Below are 19,700 nucleotides of genomic sequence, written 5' to 3'. Positions count from 1 at the left end.
TTCTTTTATTCCTGCCATCTGAATGCCTACTTAATCTGAATGACTAGTCCCTGTAATTGTCTCTGTAACTAGTCCAGCTGAGGAGGGTGGAGTTTCTTATGCTCAGGTTTGGCAGCTACTCTGGCTCAGGGCCTGAGGGGGGTGTGCACATTTCAGTTGTTGCATCCTGTAATGTAAGTTTTCAGCTTTTTTGTTTTTCCCTTTCCGTTTTGACTTCCTATTAAGCAGAGTAACCCTGCCTTGTATGCACTAGATTCTTTATAAAAAGAATATTTCCGTTCTAAGGAGAGCTATAAGTCTTATATCACCATAACAATTTAAATATTGCATTGGAATTGCAACTTTAGATTCTTTTAAAAATCTTTTGCTTGAATTGCCAGTTTGGACAAAACCACCCATCTATAAATGTAGATACTTGTCTACCCCTGTGGTGCTTTGAGGGTTTTTATATATATTGAATTTTAACATCCAACTTGGAGCAAAAGGAGAGGTAAAGGGATGCTAAATGCAATGGAGAAAGGGATGATCTTGGAGATACTGAAGTATAGTATGAAGCAGTTGGAAGCAAAAGTAGACATTCACAGAATACTTTCCCTGTTTGTAAGGGTGAAATGACTCTTCAAATTTAGAACAAGCTGCCATTAAAGTTTTCGAAAGTGTGGAGTTTATTTCTGCAAAGTGCAAAAAAAGGGTGATTGATCATAAATATTTAAAGCAAACTTAAATATGTCTAAGAACAGAACTGCTACATATGTATGTTTTATATATGATATTTATACTTCTCTACTCTCCTTAAAGGTACCCAGTTATTAACCCCCTATTTTCACTTCTGCATTTTCATTCTTCCCTTTAGCAGATATTCCACAGTTTTGCATAAATCATCAGCCTATTAAAATTGTTTTGAGTGAAGTGTTAGTCTGTGGTTTTTCAAATCAAAACTTCAGATTATTTTCATTATGTGTAATACATTTGAGATCAATTGAACATATGTACATTGACTTAAAAACCTATATCACAGTCGGAAATGGTCAGTGATAATAACTGCAGCTAAAGCAATTGGAAAATTCTCATTTTGGAGCATGGATTGCTGTGATGGTCTCAACTCTGATGGAAACACTGGAATGGCAGCAGGTTTGTGGCTGGTCACAGATGCCTGGATGTGTGAGCTTGTAAAATAGTCACGGTACCGTGATTTAAACAACACCTGCTCGCATACACCTTGAGAGCCCTCAGCAGATGGAGCATTTAAACCTGGCTTTGCTCTGGGCCAGAGGCAGAATGGCTGTGTTTGCACAAAGGATCCTTCTGACCCACCCCAGACTGAGTAAATGCCGACTTACTGCCAGTCCTTACCAGGCTTGTAATGTTGCAGGAAGGACTTGGATGCCAAATACTTTATCTAACCACAGCTGCTGGGTGCAGAGGGTACAATTGCTACTGGTTTTACTTTTTTTTTTTTTTTTTTTTTTTTTTAAAAAAAAAAGGAATTCCCAGAGCTTTTCTTGAACTTGGTCATTTCTGGTTAAATTCATACCCCAGAAGACCAAACTTCAATTCAAAGAAAGTTTGTGGGTTTTGTTGCAGTAGTGTAGCTTGTACTCCTTTGCTCCACCACTTTACAAACCACTGTTTTACTGAGTGCCTTGAGGCAGCTTTGAAAAATAGTGACTACCTCCAGGAAGATAAAAATATCTACTCTTTTGCCATCCTCTTTCACACAACTTGCAGTGGAAAGAGGAGAATGATGTCCTCTTATATGGGTGGAAGTTGAGGGCTGACAGAGAGAACAAGTTTGAATGAAATATCTTTTCTAAAAACGCTTGTATTTATAAGGTCTTTCAGCCATCAGAATTCAACATAAACAGCTATCAGGCTAAGATACTGTATTCATTTTTCACTGTTCTATTGGTAGGAGAGAAATAACCTACTATTTCTGATAACAGCGAGGGTTCTGTCTATGGGGAAATGTGAAAATGCATTTCCCAATGGCATCTACTGTACTTTATATGCTTTGTCTGAGATACTTTCAGAGCAGAGCTCTGGCACAAGAGGAAACCCAAAGGAGAGCTGTGTACTTGAAGGCTTGTCTGTTTTTTTTCCAGTCACTTCTTGGTCTATAAAAAGATATTCCTGGTCTCCATAGCTTTCTCTCACATAAATGCTCAGACTCTGAGAGCTGCAAAATACTCTTTTCAGGACAGAGCTGCTTCTAAAGGGGACCCTTTTTAGATGGCTTATTGTTCCTGGATGGGTAGGGTGCAGAGGAGAGAAAACTCCCTCTCTTCCCTGTAACTGATATGTGTGTGTCTAATGACCTACATTCTTGTAACAGAACAGAACTGGCTTTTTGCTGCTATGTCACTATCTCACATATTCTGCCAGTTAGTGATTTTCCAGAGGTGGCTCTGAGAGTTAGAACTTACTTTAGCACAAACAAACGGAGCGACGACATTATGACATTCCCATGCAACAAACACTATTCCCTAGCAAGAGGATAGTGTTACCAGATTGTTTCAGCAGGAGCTCTTGCTGGGGCCAGTGGTGTCTTGTTGGGCCTGAATTCAAACCAACCAAGGGTTCGAAGGCGTCCTAGAGGAATATATTCCAACTGCATGAGGGAGAGGTGGTTTGACCGTGCTTGCTGTCTCATTTTTTAACTACATTTCTGCCATAGCAGGCAAATTCTTGTGGGGAAACACATTTTCAGCTGTGTGTGAGTGGATTCAGCTTTAGGATAAACCCAGAATGTAATGAAAACACCCTGAATATATTAAACCAAGGACTTTGAAGACATCAGAAATTGTGGGTGGGAGACAAGCAGATGCTGATGAACGTTACCAGTTGGCTGAAACAGGAGCTGTCCAAGATGAAGAAGGTAATAGCTGGGTTTGACAAAATGCCTGGGAGAGTTCTGAATCATTGATGGCTACGCAGGAAATTTTCTCTTCTTCCCTAGAAAAAATGTTTGCTGAGTAATGCATCTGGAAGCAATGATCTCTACAAAAAGATCCTTCTTTCCCCCTCACCTGCTGCGTCCAGGACTGCGTTTGTCCTGCACAGGCAGCTCCAGTCGAGGATGTTACAGCCTCCCCTGGGACTTGACAGTGAAAATTCATTGTTCCTGTGTACCCCTGCTCCCTGTGCATGAAACCTCTGTGCCCCTTCCCAGCCTTCCTTCTGCAAGAACTTGGGATCCCTGAATGAGATTGTGTGGTTTGTCAAAGCCTGAGTAAATGGAGGAATAGGATTTGTTTGGCTTTCAGAATGTTAATCCCCCTTCTGCTGGACAGTTGTAATAATAATCAAGTACCCCTATTTCTGAGAGGAAAACTTTATCCTTGGCCACTGGGTTTAGACCATGCAAAGAATGAGGAAATAAAATGAAGCCAGAAATACTTGATCAGGCAGCCAGGGAATCCTGGGGTATTCCCTGCTTCACTTTGCACTTCGTGTACCCGATTTCTGCAGAGCCCAAGCCACTCCTGGTCCTCTTTATTTTTCTTGTCCTTGGTCCTGTTGCAGAATTTACATAAGCTTTGTAGTAAATGGGAACTGGAGAGTGAATGCTCTTGTTTGCACTAGTTTAGTTAGAAAATATTATTGATAAAATTATAGCCTGATCTCTGATTCTTGGTTAGGACATTTTCCAAAGCAGTCAGGGATTGACCTGGAGAAGATAATGATATTAATAAAGTTGTGCTCTGTGCTGCAGGAAATGCTGGGAAGGGATACAGTCATGCTGAAGTGCTCTGCTGTGCCTCCAGACATGCACTGAGGTTATTTGAGATCTTACATCTTAAATAGCTGTTATAATAAAGATATCCTCATGAGCAAAATGCTCTGCATTTTCAGAGCACCCTTTGAGGCAAAGCAGTTATGATACATTATGTGACCATGAGTTTGCTTCTTAGTTAAATGTTGTACCATCAAAAGAAAAGTTACTATCTTGTCAAATTTATTTAAAATTACATACTGAAGGGTGTGACTGCATCCTTGTAAAGCTTCGGGAATGAACTCTTACCTAGAGCATGTGTTCACTGCAAGGCCTGATGCAGAGGAGAGAATTCCAGCATCCTTTGATGCCATCTCTGCTGTGGTAGATGCTGTTGTGACCCTTGGCATTGAGCCAAGGTTCTATGATGGAAGAGAGAGGGTGGGGAATCCATGGCAAATGACCAAGAACAAGCCTCAGCATGCTGCCTTTTTTTCCTTCCTCCCAACTTACTTATGTCTTCAGCACCCTGGCAATACTCAGGAAATTGTTTCCAATTCCTGTCTTAGGAAAACAAGATCATACTCTCAATTTATGGTAATGAAATCCCTCTGTGCTTGGGAAAATCATTCCTGATCCTCTTTACTTTGAGAGGACAGATGAAGTCATAAAGTTTAAGAAATAAAAAATATAAAAATTAGATTTCAGTTCTGCCACTCCTGGAGAGTCCTGGTCCACAGAAGGGTAAATTGTTCTCATGAACACTCGCAGAGTGGCAGAGCTGGAAATGAAAGTACCAGAATATGCAGTGAGTTGACAGTGCAGGAAGTGTGTGAAATGAAACAATCCTATAGATAAAGGATAATTCTGACAAAAGACATTGGGAAAGCTGAGTTGTGTGGAGCACATCCGTGCCTTTAAAGCTTATGGAACATCTGGGTTCCAAAAAACTGAAAATTACTTAAGGAATTCCTGAATTAATTCTCAGTTTTACGTTGTTAAAAAAATACACACACGAGTCCCAGATATTCTACCATTCCTAATTCTTCCTGATGCTGGAAGATGAGGTGTACCTTATGAAGGGGGAGAAAATGTCTTTCTGCAAAGCCACTGAACAAGCTGTGCTTGTACGTTGGGTCTGGTGCCCAAGTCAGGCATGTGCAGGCAGTGCAGGAAGTTGGGCAACAGCTTGTGTTGCAACTTTCCACCTGCAGGTTTGGCTGATGGGAGCATTTTCAAAGTGACTGTTTCAGTGGAATTTCTGTGTCCTGGTTCTGTTTTCTGGCTGGTCTCTTGGTGTTCTTTGAATGCAGGCCAGAACGTTTATCCACGCATACCCATACTCAGGTTTGTTCATTTTGAAACCAGTAAAATGTTGTCAGTGGCTGCTTTTGCAGGGAGGATTTTACCTGTGTGTTAAAAAACTTTTCAGAAATTTAAATGCTTTGTAGTAGGTAATAAGAGACCAAATGTGCATCACTGCATCCTCAACTCTTTTATCCCCCTGTCCAGAAGAGAGGGGGAGGAGAGCTGATTTGCAATATATTATTATTCAGCTTGATGCATACTATTTCACTGCTAGTGGGTTTATCAGGTTGTTTCTTACTCTTGTCCAGGTCAAAATTCAAGATACTGGGTGCTCTCCCTTTCTAGGTTCTGCTGCTAACCCCATAGTTTCTCTCTTTTGGCCACTTTGAGCTGCTGTTAATCTAAGTGTAGTGTTGCTTGTCCCTCCCATTCCAAACAAGCTTGAAATCTTGAGCAATTGAATAAAAATACCTTTCTACTGTACATGCACTGGTGGGAAGTCCTTTGGCTGGATTGCTCACTGTTTATTGTAACTTTTATTGTAAAATACTTGTTGGGGGAAAATCCTCTAAGGCAGCAACATTCATGCTGTGAGAATTAGATGCCTGCTGACTTTATGAAGAGAAGAAAAGGATACCATGTCTGGGATTAATAGTGTTTGGGGATTTTTCTCTCTCCGCTATTCACATTGCAATCTCTGCATTGCCTCGAGGAACGAGGAGTGAGAAAAGGGAAAAGTTTTGAAGAAACACATGATAAGACCTTTTTGGAACAAAGGTGCAATGTAAGAATGGCTCATGTTGTTCAGATCAAAGTATCCTATGTCTGCTGAAACTTAGAGCAGATTCCTAGGGAGCGTTATCAGAATGGGGCCAGCAAGCAGTGATACTTTCCCAGAGTATTTTCCACTTCCAAGAAGGACTTCCTGAGCCCAAAGTGGTGTCTTTTGTCTTTAATATCCCTCAGTGGACTTTTCTTCCATGAAGCTGTAGAGCAGCTCTTTGAACTCACATAAGGGAGTCTGTGTTTTGCATTCTCTGGACTTCAGCTCCAACTGTTGGGAAAAGTTGCCTGCTTCCTGCTGTTTTTGTATTTCAGGGTTTATGACAATCACAGCTACTAAAGCAGTATCCCAAATTTGCTGCAGAAGGCCAGCTAATTGCAATTGTTAGTCTTTTCCTTAATAGAAAGTAATGTCCATAGGTGTCCAGTATTCCCTATATTAAAATAGAGCTGGGCCCTGGGTGTATTTTTATTCTTTTTTTGGTTTATTCATATATTAGTTTGGTTTTTTTCTGCCTGAACTCTGTATTAACCTTGCTAATACAGTTATTGGGGGGGCTCAGCATGGTAGTTTTTGTTGCTTGTTGTGAGACAGCTTAGTTTGCAGGATGAACGATGGAGGAGGATGGAAGGGCAGGGGCAAGAACAGAGCAGGACCTCTCAGGTCACCCTGGGCCAAGATTATTCCAGGCTGCTGGAATAAACCTGGTTGCAGCATGGGGAGAGCACGGGACATGGCTGGTGTGTGCTTTCATCCTATTATTTTATTATTGTGGGACTGGAATAGAATCCTACAAGTTTTGAATCAGTTTCTGCTTAACCTTGTAAAAACACTGCCAGCAATTTTCAGTGTCGCACTGAAAGTGTTCCCAGATTGTGGACCAGCTCTAAATACTGTCTTTGCTGCAGTTACCTTGGAAACATGTCAATTCACTCAAACAATATTATGAACCCAGGTGCCCTTTCTAGTCTGTTGCTGCTCTCAGAAGTTTGCAACAGGTGTTTTCCTCAGTCTCCCCATCGTTACTATGGGGTCGCCGAGGTCAAAGAGGACAAATATACCCATCAGGAAAGCAGAGATGGGACAGACCTGTAAAATCCTGAGGGCTGAGTCTAGAGCAGGAGTCTGAGGCTCACTGACAGCAGTCATAGAATCATAGAGTCAGGGAATGGTTTGGATTGGAAGGGACCTTAAAAACCATCCCATCCAGTCCCACCCCTGCCATGGGCAGGGACACCTTCCACTAGCCCAGGTTGCTCCAAGCCCCCCCCAACCTGGCCTTGGACACTTCCAGGGATGGGGCAGCCACAGCTTCTCTGGGCAGCCTGTGCCAGGGCCTCCCCACCCTCACAGGGAACACTTCCTAATATCCCAGCTAACCCTGCCCTCTGTCAATGTGAAGTTATCCCCTTTTGTCCTGTCACTCCAGGCCCTTGTAAATAGTCTTTTTCCATCTTTCTTGTAGGCTCACTTCAGGTGCTGCAGGTCATCTGGACATCCTCCTGGCTGCTGTGCAAAGCCAGAAGTTCACTCACTCACTCTCATTATTTAATTTATGTTGCATTTTCTTCCTTTATTTCAGCTCAAAAAGAAGCAGGTCTATGTGGAGAAGGTGGAGAAGATGCAGCAGGCCTTGGTTCAGCTGCAGGCAGCGTGTGAGAAGCGGGAACAGCTGGAACACAGGCTGAGGACACGGCTGGAGAGAGAACTGGAGTCTCTGCGGATGCAGCAGGTACCCCTGTTCCCCTGGGCTGGACCGGGGCTCTTGTGGGATTGCACACCACACCCTGCACCACACAGAAAAGAAGGGCAGTGGCGTTTTTGTCATCTTGTATTATTAAGGGATGTTTCTTTTGCTAGCTAGAGTCGTGGATTTGCTGGCTGTTGTATCGTTTTTACCTGATTTTGTACTATTTTAATCAGAAAATTTAGATAAGCAGCAATAGGGGATCCATCCTGTGCTGGGGTGCAGACACAGCTGTACAGCTTAGATGCTGTTTTATCATTAGGTATCCTGGTTATATTTGCTTTGAAATTATTTTTAGTATCTTGTTCACAGTTTGGAATTTTATATAAAATTCCTTAACAACTAGTCTGAAGAGAGGCCCTTCAAAAAACTTTTGCATTTAAAAAAACCCACACAAGACTAAAGCAGCAAAACCAATTCTATATATGCAGTTGATGGAAATGTAGACTATATTCTTGTGAGTGTAATGTGAGTCTTTTTCAGTGAAAAGAATGAATGAGTAGTAGATTGTGCAGGGGTGTTATGAATTGGATGTGAAGTTTTACTTCAACCTGGGTCAAACACAGGTGAACTGTCAGGTGTGTAAATTTTACTAGAAATAGGATGCAGGCCTGTGTTCTAAATCACATCTGTTTTCAGGTTATTTTTATCCCCCGACTTCCACCTCTGCATACGAATGGATATTTGAATCTTACTTGGGTTTTTTTGTATTGGTTTTAGTAGGAGTTACAGTAATTTGATAAACTTTTCTGTGTTACCTTTGGAAGATTAAGAACTCTAAACAACTTTTTACATTGAGCCTGAGTAAACAAAATAAACTGCTTTCTTGTCATGGTTAAAAATTCTGAGCTGAGCATAAAAAAAACTTGTCCACCCAACTTCTTTTCTTTTAAATTTTTTAAATTTTTTTTTAAAGTCAAATATCCTGCTAATCCCAGATTATCCATTGAACTATTAGCTCAGCAAATCTCCACTCTTGTTTTGAAATGGAACATTACCTGTCTTCCAAATATTGCTTTAGAAATGAATTATTTTAATCCCCAGCTACTTAATCCCCAGGTATACACTGATAATATTAACTTAGTGACCAAATCCTTTAAAAATATTTTGGATGTATTTTTTAAAAGGGGTGATAGCTCTTGTAAACTAGTTAGTGTTTTGCTAAACACTGTTGGAAGAAGGTCGATGTTACTTTAGGCATCATGGATGGGCTGTACACATCACACCTGAATAGCATGATCTAGCTCTGGGATGCACATTTTGGGCTTTGCACATGGAAAAAGGCCTTAGGAGTATTTTCTATCTCAGACATTTGCTTATTAGTCTGCCCAAGATTGCATAGACAACTGCATTTCACTTGGGGGGTTCTTTTGTCAAAGCAGTGCTGCTCTGGAGCAGCCTCTGTCCTTCAAACAAAAAGCAGACCAACCAACCCTGATTCTTACAGACGCATCCTGAGACTTCTCTTTGTGGTTTTGTTTTTTTTTCTCTGGGGACTCAGCGTCAGGGCACATCTCAGGCTGCCAACGTCTCCGAGTACAACGCCACGGCGCTCATGGAACTCCTGCGGGAGAAGGAAGAAAGGATTCTTGCTCTGGAAGCTGACATGACCAAGTGGGAACAGAAATACCTGGAGGAAAGTGTGATGAGACAGTTTGCTTTGGATGCAGCTGCAACTGTGGCTGCTCAGAGGTAAATGAGACTTTTCATAGTACTGGGATTGTTTACTTTTTCCAGTTGAATGTCATATTTCCCACCAAGGAATGTTGTCATACCACCCTCCCATGATCGCTTGCCTTGTGTTCTGAACGGCTCCTCAGACTTCTTCATGTAAGTGGAGCTTGGCTGCTTTTTCTGGGAGCTGTGGAATTGCCAGCAATTAGAAACATTTTTCCAGAGGAAGATTCCTCCACGTGCAGGAGCCATTTTCCAGACTAGAATTGTTCTGAGCCATTCCTAGAAGCTGTTGATTCAAAAATAGGTGTATGAGAAAGGGTTTGTTTTTTTATTTTTAAAGCAGGAATCAATCCTTTCTGAAGTCATGTGAGATGGGGTGAGCTTGGTGATTCACATCATTCACCCTGAATGGCTTCCTTGTTCTCCAGAATGTTTTTGCAAATTACTTTGTGGTATTGTCCTCAACATGGTTACTAACCAGAAACATCTACTTGGAAATTCTGCTCAAAACATTCTGCTGTGTATGGAGAGCACTGCTTGTGGGGGTGGGAAGGGTGTCTGAAATTTGGTAACAAGCTCACATTCCAAGACAACTGCACAGAAACACTTACTATGGCTGTAAATAGGCCTGAGTGCCTCAGCTGGTTGGTAAACGGGAGCTGTGTTGGAGTGCAGCTCCTTAGCGTTGGGTATTGTGTACATGGAATTTCATTGCTCTCTAGTTTATGGTCCTTGATGGCAGATTTTACTGTGGATTGTTTCATGAGCCAAATCCAGATAGGGCTGTTATCACTGCTGGCTTTCCAGCTTGTAAGATCATACTGGAATTACAGGGGTAAAGTTGCAGAGCTGCTGTGTTAGCGTTTAAAGACTTATCTTATCTTGCTCCAGAAGCAAGCTGTTATTTCAGCATATTGATGCTTCTTGTGCACTGTTTTCTGCCTCCCTAGAGATTCCCTAAAGGCTTTTGCTGCTGCTTGCCCTTAGAGGCCACGTTATATTTTCAGCATGGGCTGATAAGTAGGGGCCTGGTCTATTGTTTATCGGGGAATGAGAGGGCATGTGTTGCTGGTCAGCTTTTGTTAAATGAACAAAGATGCTGTCCAGTCAGGAAAGAGCCAGCCTCTGCTTTTCCATCTAGCTACTGGGAGGGCTTCCACTAGTTTCGGGGGCAACCTCATCTACCCTGTGTACAGATTTCTTTCCCTTCTCTTCCCTAGTGGGAACTAGCATCCTGAGGTTGCAGGAAGGATGCTTTAGAGCACAGGCAGGAATCTGGGTCACATTGGGTTTATTTGGTAAATGACCTTCTCATGCCCTTCACATTCACAAGTAGAATGAAATACTCATTATGTTTTGGTTAGTGGACTGAACAACTATGACAGTGTTAACATCAGGCACTGTACAGAATGAGCCTGAAACTGTTTTCAGCCCATTTCAAGTGTTTTGGACCAAGCTGCTTAGGACTGCTTAAGAAACTTCCATGCCTTGTTCCCTTTGATACTCACATTCCCTGTATGATACTGTTGGAAGGGGAAGGGAAAAAGCTTTATATCTGCAGTGAAGTTTGTGCTATTTCAGTTGAAGAAAAACACCTGGTGTTCTATATCCTTCCCTTTCCCCATGATTTGCCTCATTGATCCCTTTACAGTAGTGCAGTTAATCTACATTAGATTATAGACTGGCCTGAGATGGACAGGATATTGTTGTAATAACTTGCATGTTTTTATAATCTAACCTTCATTAGGACACTAATGAAGTTGGGAGCTGGATTTTTGGAAGACACTGAGCCAGCTTAAACTCATAAAAAGTGGATGTTCTTGTTTGTTACTTTTGAGCAATGATTTTGTGCTGCTAGGAGGAAAGCAGCAAACATATCAGGTCCTTGATCTGCTGTACTGCTTGTTCTCAGGGACACAACGGTGATCAGCCACTCGCCCAACCCCAGCTATGACACCTCACTGGAAGCTCGCATCCAGAAGGAGGAGGAGGAGATTCTGCTTGCCAACAGGAGATGTCTTGACATGGAGGGAAGGTAAAGTGCAGTTTGGCCCTATCTGGCTTCCTTGAGACAGGGATTTTACATTAATTGTCTGGGTAGACACCTCAGAACCAGCAATTCTTGTATCTTCACCAACAGCAACGATGTAGGATGACACACACTCATCTAGCCAAGGAAGTATCTACATAGCAATCCAAAATCTGTCTTGATACTGAGGGCTAATGCAAAAAAGTCTTGTCTTAGATTTTTTTGCATCTAGCTTGTTCCTCTTCTCTCTTCAGGGTGTCTTCATCAGACCCCAGGCTCCACCACCTCTTAACAGTCTCACAGAACTGCTTTCCCTGGGGTTAGGTCCAGTGCAGACTCCCCAGAGTGTGTCAATAATCCTCTTCTTTTTATTGGTCTCATGTCCTGGCCATAACTCTCAGCTTTGTCTCAAAGCCACTTCCATGGCTGTTTAGAGCAGCTTCCAGGAGCCAAAGGTGGGTGGGTGTCTCAGTGCATTCTCTTGTGCATAATTTACTCTGTGGGCCAGTGAGCAGCCAGTGTCCAGGACAGCAGTCTCGCTGTCATCCTCTCTCCACCTCCCAAAATGCCTAAGAGGGTCTTGCTCACAGCCATGGGGACACTGAGGCTTCAGTCCAGGGAGACAGGAGACTCATAAATTGTTCATTTTACTTCCCAAAAAGGATTAAGACTCTCCATGCTCAGATCATTGAGAAGGATGCCATGATCAAAGTCCTGCAGCAGCGCTCCCGGAAGGAGCCTGGCAAGACAGACCAGCTCAGCTCCATGAGACCTGCCAAGTCCCTCATGTCCATCTCCAACGCTGGCTCAGGCTTGCTGTCCCACTCCTCAACGCTGAGCAGCACTCCCATCCTGGAGGAGAAGAGGGAGGACAAGAGCTGGAAAGGCAGTCTGGGTAATTTTCAAGTACCAGTGGCAATTCAGATACACAGGTCACTGCTTAGAGGGGAGGAGGAGCAGCAGAGGAAGGTGTGTTAGACAGACAGACCAGCTGGCCTGGCATGTAGTAAAACTGACTGCAAGCAAGATGGGACACATTTGGAATAGCTGCTTGTTTTAATCACTTTTGGGAAACAGTGACTTCTGATGTCCAGGCTCTCTCATTAAAATGTATGATCTTTATTCCCAGTTTGGTACCTGACATTAGGGATGTTTGGGATACAGTTTTCAGAGTTCTCAAGCACTTGCTTTTTGTTGGGTGTTATGGCTGGCTGGACATGTAAAGTCTCCTTGAATAGGAGCAGAGATACTAATCAGGACTTCTATCCCCTAGTGTTGTGCCTGCACTAACATGACTCCTATCTGGAATGGCTCAACAGCATTGTTTCGAGAAATGGAGTTGTAACAAAGCAAATCCTAGATGATTTTTTTTTTCCAGGGAGGAAGTTAGGCCCAAAGGCCCCCCTCTGAGAGTAAAAGACCCTGAAATGTGAATGAGACCCTGTTGCAGGTGATTTCAGTGTGCAGTTTTACCCTGCCAAAGATGGGCCAGTGCTTAGAGCCAGGTAACTCTTAGTGCCCACCTGCAAACAGCAACACGAGGATACTGCTATTCCTCAGGTGCTTCAGCACCCAGTGGTGAAAGGTGCTATGGAAAGGTAAATTAGTGCTGTCTCCTGAAGCATGGAGCACTTTTGAGATCCTAGAGCAAGTCCTGCCGAGGGGCACAGGAACTGATGCCAGTTAGTTTTCTGTGATTGTGACATTTCCTTCCCTTTTTCCATGAAGGTGTTCTGCTGGGAACAGAATATCGCTCCGAATCCATTCCCTCCACCCCCTCTCCCGTCCTTCCTTCCACGCCACTGCTGTCAGCCCACTCAAAAACAGGCAGCAGAGACTGCAGCACCCAGACAGACCGGGGAAGTGAACAGAGCAAAGCTGCACCTTCCCCTGCAGCTCCTGCCCCAGGACGACTCCCCAGCACCAGCTTGACCTACAGTGCAGAGAAAACAGGTAACAGGGCTCAGCTGCTGTCCCAGGGGGGTCCCTGCTGCCCACTCACTGTCAGTGCTGCTCTGTGGGGCAGGCCCTGATGTCCCTTTTTCAGTTCAGGCAAACCGGGGCTAGTTTTTGTGAGGGCAGGTGGGTTTTGGGGGCAAGCACAGCAGTGTTCTGAGAGGTCTCAAATGCTCTGAAGGATAAAAAGCTTTAAGAGTGCTAGCATAAGCATGGACACACTGGTTAGAGAGGTACAGTGAGATCTGAGAATTGGAACAGGGAGATGCAAATCCCAGGACAGTCTCTGAGTCAGTGTTGACTCTGAAGTCAGTGTGAGCAGCATGTGGGGTTTAACAGCATATGAAAACAGGCTGTTGAAAGTGGCCATTGCATTGAGTGGGTTTTCAAAGACAAGTGGACTCAGAAAAGAGGAGGAAGAAGAAGGAAAGGGAACTATCACGATGGGACTGTCTAGTTCACTGCCCTGGTCGCAGGCCCAGCCTCAGCCTTGGCACAAGCACATCCAGTTGACAGTGACTGTCACAGAAGCTGAATTTGCTTCCCACAGAGCTCCGAGCTGGCAAGAGCTGCTCATTTTCCAGCCCACTCTGCCAAATCAATGCAGATTACACAACCTTGCCTCTTCTCCTTACAGACACATTACAATGGTGTTGTTCTTTATGGAAGAGTGCATTTGGCTGGGCTGCTGTGCACCCTGCCCATGCTATGCTATTTAATGGGTATCGAGGGAGATGGGGACAGGTTTGGTGGTGAAAGTCTGTGCTGACTGCATTGGTTTAAATGCAGTCACTCCAGTTTTATGTGGATTTGTGTATCAGTGAGAGGTACCCAAAGGGAATTTCATAAAATATCTTTATTTGTCTGGCTACATACGTAGAGAATGGAATTTTTAAAAATGAAATAAGTTATTAGCTGTCTTTTGCCAATGATAGAAAATGACTTTTAAAATGTTAATGTCATATTTCTAACCTCATTGAAATTACAACTCTCTTGTTATAATTGTCTTGTCTGTCTCTTGTTTTTCCTCATCACGTAGATGGGCCACTCTTCCACTCCAGCACTCTTGAAAGAAAAGCCCCTGTTCAGACCATGGGGCAGGACCTTCCAGATGGAGAGATGGTAGAATACCTCATCTGAAAGCCTGTACCAAGATCTGAGCTGGATAACAGTAGCAAGAAATTTTAAAAGACATTTTTATTGGGAAAAATTGTAGTACCTGAGTAATAAAAGAACGGTCATCTGTTTGCTCTTGTATATTATGTCTCAAAAGTATGGACAGGTTAATTTATAATTTGTTCTAAATTATAAAAAACCCATAACACTTTTTCTTTGAAAGTTTCCCCCTTTATTTTTTAAATACCGTATCTGGAGGAAAAAACCCCTAGAACTTAGGTGTGCTACATCTGAGATCTCATTTCAGTATTTTTAAAGTCTCTTAAACAGAAGTACCTGCTCTCACAGGTGTTGGTTACATGTCCAGCTTAAATGCAGTAAGGTGAGCTTAATGGCCTTATAATGATTAGAACCAGGGACTTTGTTGTGAGCATCACTTAATGGTTTTAGAATCAGGTGTTCTGAGAAGCTTTTATAAATCTGGGCTGTGATCAAGGAAGATTTCCCTTTCACTTCCTGTTTCCTCTCAGTGTAAGAACTCAGAATAGGTATTTCATATTCACAGGCTGGAAAGATTTCCATTTTCAGTGCAGTAACTTTTTTTTTTTACTTCCCAAATTTCTTTCTTTATTATTTCTTTATTAAAAAAAAATTACTCCGGTGATTAATGTTGCATTTCACATTTTTAGTTTCATTGCAAGATTTGCCACACTTTTAAACTTAAGTACTTTTTCAGTAATTTATGCAGTGGATAGTAAATAATATATTGCATTCATGTTTTACATAAATTAAAAGAGGAGAGTTTACAGGCCTGGTCCTGATCTGTTAGATCAGATTTCTGTCATTTTAATTCCATTGGCTTTGGTGGAACTACTCCAAATTTACCATAGTGCAAGTGGGAAGACCTGTTGCTTTTCATTATTAGCAACTTAATCTACTACATCTGTGGAGATGTTTCTCTGGAGCAGATTTTTCTATTTTTCAAATGCCCCTCTACTTTATATGTCCCTTCTGTTTGGAGGGACTGGATTCTTTGTCCTATAGCAAAGCCTCAGAGGTAGAGCTTTAAAGAGAAACTCTATGTAGAGGTTCAGATGGAAGGTTCTTTCCTTCCAAAATACTTTTTTAGTTCATCTCACTGGAGAGAGTGGCTTAAAGTCCCAGAGGCATCACAGAAGAAAGTTACACATTTAAGTCATGAGATTCACTTTCAGATTTTTGGGAGCTAGCACAGCAGTGCTTTGGTTACAGATACTATAAGGAGATATTAAGACCAATAGAAGTACATGAGTATTTTTTTGTTACTGTCTTTGCATTTTATTAAAACACTTCAATATTAATTTCTATTAAAAACTATTCTTTTTGTACGTGAATGTTAGAATATTTCCTTAGCCAGTGCTCACACATGGGGAGCCTGGCTAGTTTCAGCTTTCTATGCAGCATTAGAGTAGCCAGATTTTTGTTTCTGATCATTTCATCTCAGAAATAAGGAAATCCAGCAATTAATCATCAAACAGTTAGTGAATGTCTTTGATTCTTCCTTAGTTGACATTACTGCTGTGATGTTCAATTGAAATGGCCTTATCAGATCAACAGATACCACATGAGTTTCACAGTGGAGGGTTGGGAGGGGAAAGGAGGTGCCTTCTGTCTGCTGCACGAGGGACTTGGTGGTGCCTAAAGGTCAGCTGCAAGGAAAACACTTCCCATCATTTCTAGCAGATTTGCTCCTTGTTAGTGTTCTTCAGGCCATATCCCCAGTCCCACAGAAGCCAGAGATGGCCAAGTGTGTAAGGTAAGAGATGCACTGAGTGTGTATGGCTTTAGCAGTCACTGCTCTAGCAGGCAGCACAAACCCCCTTCCAGCACCACTTCAGACATTTCAGAGCTGCCCTTCAGGACTTGGACTGTCTGTGCCACATGGGACAACATCTCTCTGGACAGTTATGGACCTTCTTTCCCTCTGAATCAGTTCTCCTCTTTGTAGGCAAACTTTGTGGAGTTTGCCTTTTTGTAGGCAAACTGTCCACAGCCTCTTCCTTCTCATCCCTGAGAATGTCTTACATTTATTTCTCTTGGCTTAATCCCATCCCATTATATGAAGTTATGTCCACCCCGGACGACTTGAAGTGATTTCTCTTCCTCCTCCACAGCTGTTGGAAATGCAGGAGATTTGCTCATTAGCTCAAGGTGTCCCATCTTTTTGCCATTGCAGCAGAAATATATTATATTTTGTGGCTTAGAATGAACAAGGGAGATAAAATGCCATTGAGTATCTGTCTCAGAGCAGGTTTGAGTGCTTTTCTGTTCTTTTAAAGTCAGGAAAAATTATATTCCATGTTTACAAATACTTCTGAGCAGTGTGAAAGAAGTTTTACAACCATAGGGCTCTAGATAAAAGGTTCCAACTCACTTGATTCACATTAATTCTAAAACATCTGGGGAAATTTGGATCCTTTACAGGTAAAATCTCTCAGAAAACTGATTTTCCCCAGTCAATATTGTCTCTTTAGGTAAATGTAATTTGGTTTATCCTCGTTGCAGCTCATTGTTTTCAGAGTGCCACTGTGATTTATTTTTACAAATAAAAAATCTGACATAATAGCTTTCTGTGAATAAAATGTAGATGATGGACAGCAACTGTCTCCTCCAAAAATGGAAGCCAGGTGGTCGCTGACGGCCCAAACCATCAGGATTGCAGGAGCCTTGGCAAGAGCCTGTGGAAGTAATATTGGAAGAAAATGGTGCAGATTTACGTTGTTTGGGTCAGGTTCTTTGCCCTATTTTGTAGTTTTTATTTCTTTTTAAGCAAAACCCCGAAAACTTTTTGATGTGGAAGTTGGAGGTCATTTTCCTGTGCTGCCAAACTAGGAGCCATCAGGAATGTATTCTGTCCCTCGAGCTTCCTCCGAGCCGTCCTGATGTGAATGTAAAGGAGCCGCTTGCTTTGAGGAAGATGTGTCCTACAGCCTTCAGTCTCTGTACAGACCTTCATTGTGGTTTTAAACAGAAACTGCTTTAAGGAGACAAACTGCACACCTAGTTCCTTTGCCTTCTGTAGAGCTTATTTCTAGTAGAAAGTGATTTTTAACAATGATTGCAATGACCTTTGCAAACCAAAATTTTAGACTAAGAGTTTTTCTTAAACTCGGGTATTAGAAGCAGAATTGTAGCTTTTTATAAAGAAAGCCACATATTCTTCTTTGTAGAGCGAAACAAGAAAATTAAGTTTAGTTATGTTTCCTCTTTCCTTTCACTGCTTACAGAATGGCTAAACTCTCAAGTCCTTCCCTTGGGCAGTTCCTTAGGGATTTGGCGGCTCGAGGAACTGCCTGAGATCCAGAGACTTTTGTTCCCACCTGGCCCAGTGTTGTTATTAACTTACACAGCTCCTGCCTGGCAGCTCCTGGCGGGGTCTAGAGCAGCAATTTTGTGTCTGAGGACTCAAGGGGTTGTGTGAGTTGCTTCTCAGGAGTCTGCACAGGGGACTGAGCTCAGCATGTCTTATGGGGCGAAATTCTGTGCATGTGGCCTCTGCTGCTGCTGTTTGCAGCAGCTTTGCTGTAAAGAAGCTTTGCTTTGTTTTGAGACTGCCTGAGTGAGGGGACTTGCAGAGATTTAGGCCAGGCCCATTTCCATGGGCAGCTCCTGCTCCGGGAGCCCGCAGTGGTGAGCAGGATGTGTGACACCTGCACAGTGAATCCTGACAGCTGGGCCAGGCCGAGGGCTCTTCCCACAGGGACCAGAACTCGGTGCAGTCAGGGTGGGCAAAACCCTGGGGGTGTTTGTGTCCCTCCCTAGGGCTGGCACAGGTTATCCCAGGATTCACTGAACCACTGCTGGTGGGTTTGCTCCATGGCAGGGGCGGGCGGACAGGGGGCTGTGGGGAGAGGGGGATCTCTTTTCATGTATTTGTATAGGAACTCTTTTGTAAAAGCTAGTGGTTTTATGTCTAGGAAGTAAAAAAAAATTGTAAAATGTAATTGTACTGTATTTATGAAGAAAATACATTTCTTTTCAAAAAGATCTTATTCTAAGTTGATTCTAGAGTCTGGCTTCCACCAATATCATCTCATAGGCTTTCAGAAGCATTGAAACCCAACTGGTTTGCATTGTGCTGTCTGACTGCAGCTTTAGGGGTGTGCTAAACCATGGAGATATAAGGAAAAGATGACCAGCTGCCTTCCTGACTTGAGCAGAACCCATGTTGTCTCAAGTTCTGAAGTGTTGGAACACTTGGTTGGTTCAGCTTGGGCTGTGCTCAGGCTCAACAGTGGAGATGCTGAAATAACTGGAGAGCAGCCTGGAGCCTCTGGAGAGAGCTGGGAAAATGCTGCCCTGTTGCTTTGGCCATGGAGCAGGGCTCATCCTGAGAGGTTGTCACCCAGGATGCCAGTCTGGTCATTTTGGTCTCTTCCATTTGTAGAGGAGGAGTTTCGGGGTGCAAATGGCTTCAACCAGTTTCCCTTCCAGCAGGGTTGTGGTCTAACAGGGGACCAGTTGTCTGCTTCTCTTCAGGATCCAAAATATCAAAGTATAAATTCAATACTAAAAGTTTGCCATTTCACAACTGTCAAAAGTGTGCCAAGAGAAGGATATTTCCTATATAACTCTATATTGAAGTGAATCACGTGCATTATTTTCTTCTCTTTATTTGAACCATCGGATTTATTTTGTAATATGTGACTGAGCTGTTTTGTAATTCAGCTGTTGAAACAGCCCTAAAGTCTTTGAAGGTTTATGGCAGCTTTAACTCTAAGAAAGAAAACAAAATAGTCAGTGTAAATATGCACCAAGAGGCCTTGTAAATGTCTACCTGTGTATTTTTAAAGAGTTGATCCTGTGTTTTCAACTTTTTTCCACTGCTTTGCTCATTTTGCAGTAAATTTGCTTAGCATGAAAAGCTTGTTGAATATAAACCAAAAACAATCTTCACCTTACCTACTCCTCACTGCTGCTCGGCCTCTGTCTTTAAGTTTTTGACTCCTAATTAGAGATTTTACAGGATGAAATAATTGACATTCCAGTCTTTTCCCTCAAGCATCCCGTTTTACTTTTTCCTTCTGGCCCACCCTGCAGCTGCCCACAGCTTTCACACCTTTCAATAGCCAGATTAACAGCACTTTGAGCTGCAGTGACAGTGCAGTCGCCTCTCCTTTGATGCCTGGACCCTTTTTCAGACATCTGAGGATATCAGCACTCTGGAGGGTGAGCAGCCTTCAGTCCTGAGAGTATTTTCTACATCACAACCTTTCAACAGACCCGTGTGCTTTTTGTTCGTGTATTTTTGGTGCATTTTGTTGCCTCCAATTTATCTTTCCTCTCTCATCCCACGGGTGGAAGGAAGGAGCAGGGATTAGGGGGAAGCTGC

At 42.7% G+C, this 19,700-nt stretch overlaps 1 protein-coding gene across 3 annotated transcripts in view; it reads left to right on the top strand.

The window, feature by feature from the left end:
- Positions 1-14,947, top strand: part of AMOT (angiomotin) — a 59,185-nt gene extending 44,238 nt beyond the window's left edge. For all 3 annotated transcript variants that reach the window (XM_051790560.1, XM_051790540.1, XM_051790551.1), the window contains 6 exons: positions 7,387-7,536; positions 9,053-9,243; positions 11,141-11,263; positions 11,920-12,152; positions 12,986-13,210; positions 14,253-14,947. In XM_051790560.1, the coding sequence (XP_051646520.1) occupies positions 7,387-7,536; positions 9,053-9,243; positions 11,141-11,263; positions 11,920-12,152; positions 12,986-13,210; positions 14,253-14,353 (1,023 nt within the window). In that variant the 3' untranslated portion in view covers positions 14,354-14,947. The remainder of the gene's footprint in view (positions 1-7,386; positions 7,537-9,052; positions 9,244-11,140; positions 11,264-11,919; positions 12,153-12,985; positions 13,211-14,252) is intronic.
- The last annotated feature ends 4,753 nt before the right edge of the window (positions 14,948-19,700 follow it).

This window comes from Manacus candei, unplaced genomic scaffold (genome assembly GCF_025592945.1).
Source record: "Manacus candei isolate 608988 ecotype Guabito, Panama unplaced genomic scaffold, ASM2559294v1 h1tg000003l, whole genome shotgun sequence".
Taxonomy (NCBI): domain Eukaryota; kingdom Metazoa; phylum Chordata; class Aves; order Passeriformes; family Pipridae; genus Manacus; species Manacus candei.
The sequence above is the reverse complement of the archived record's forward strand: the minus strand, read 5'-3'. Positions and strand labels throughout refer to the sequence as shown.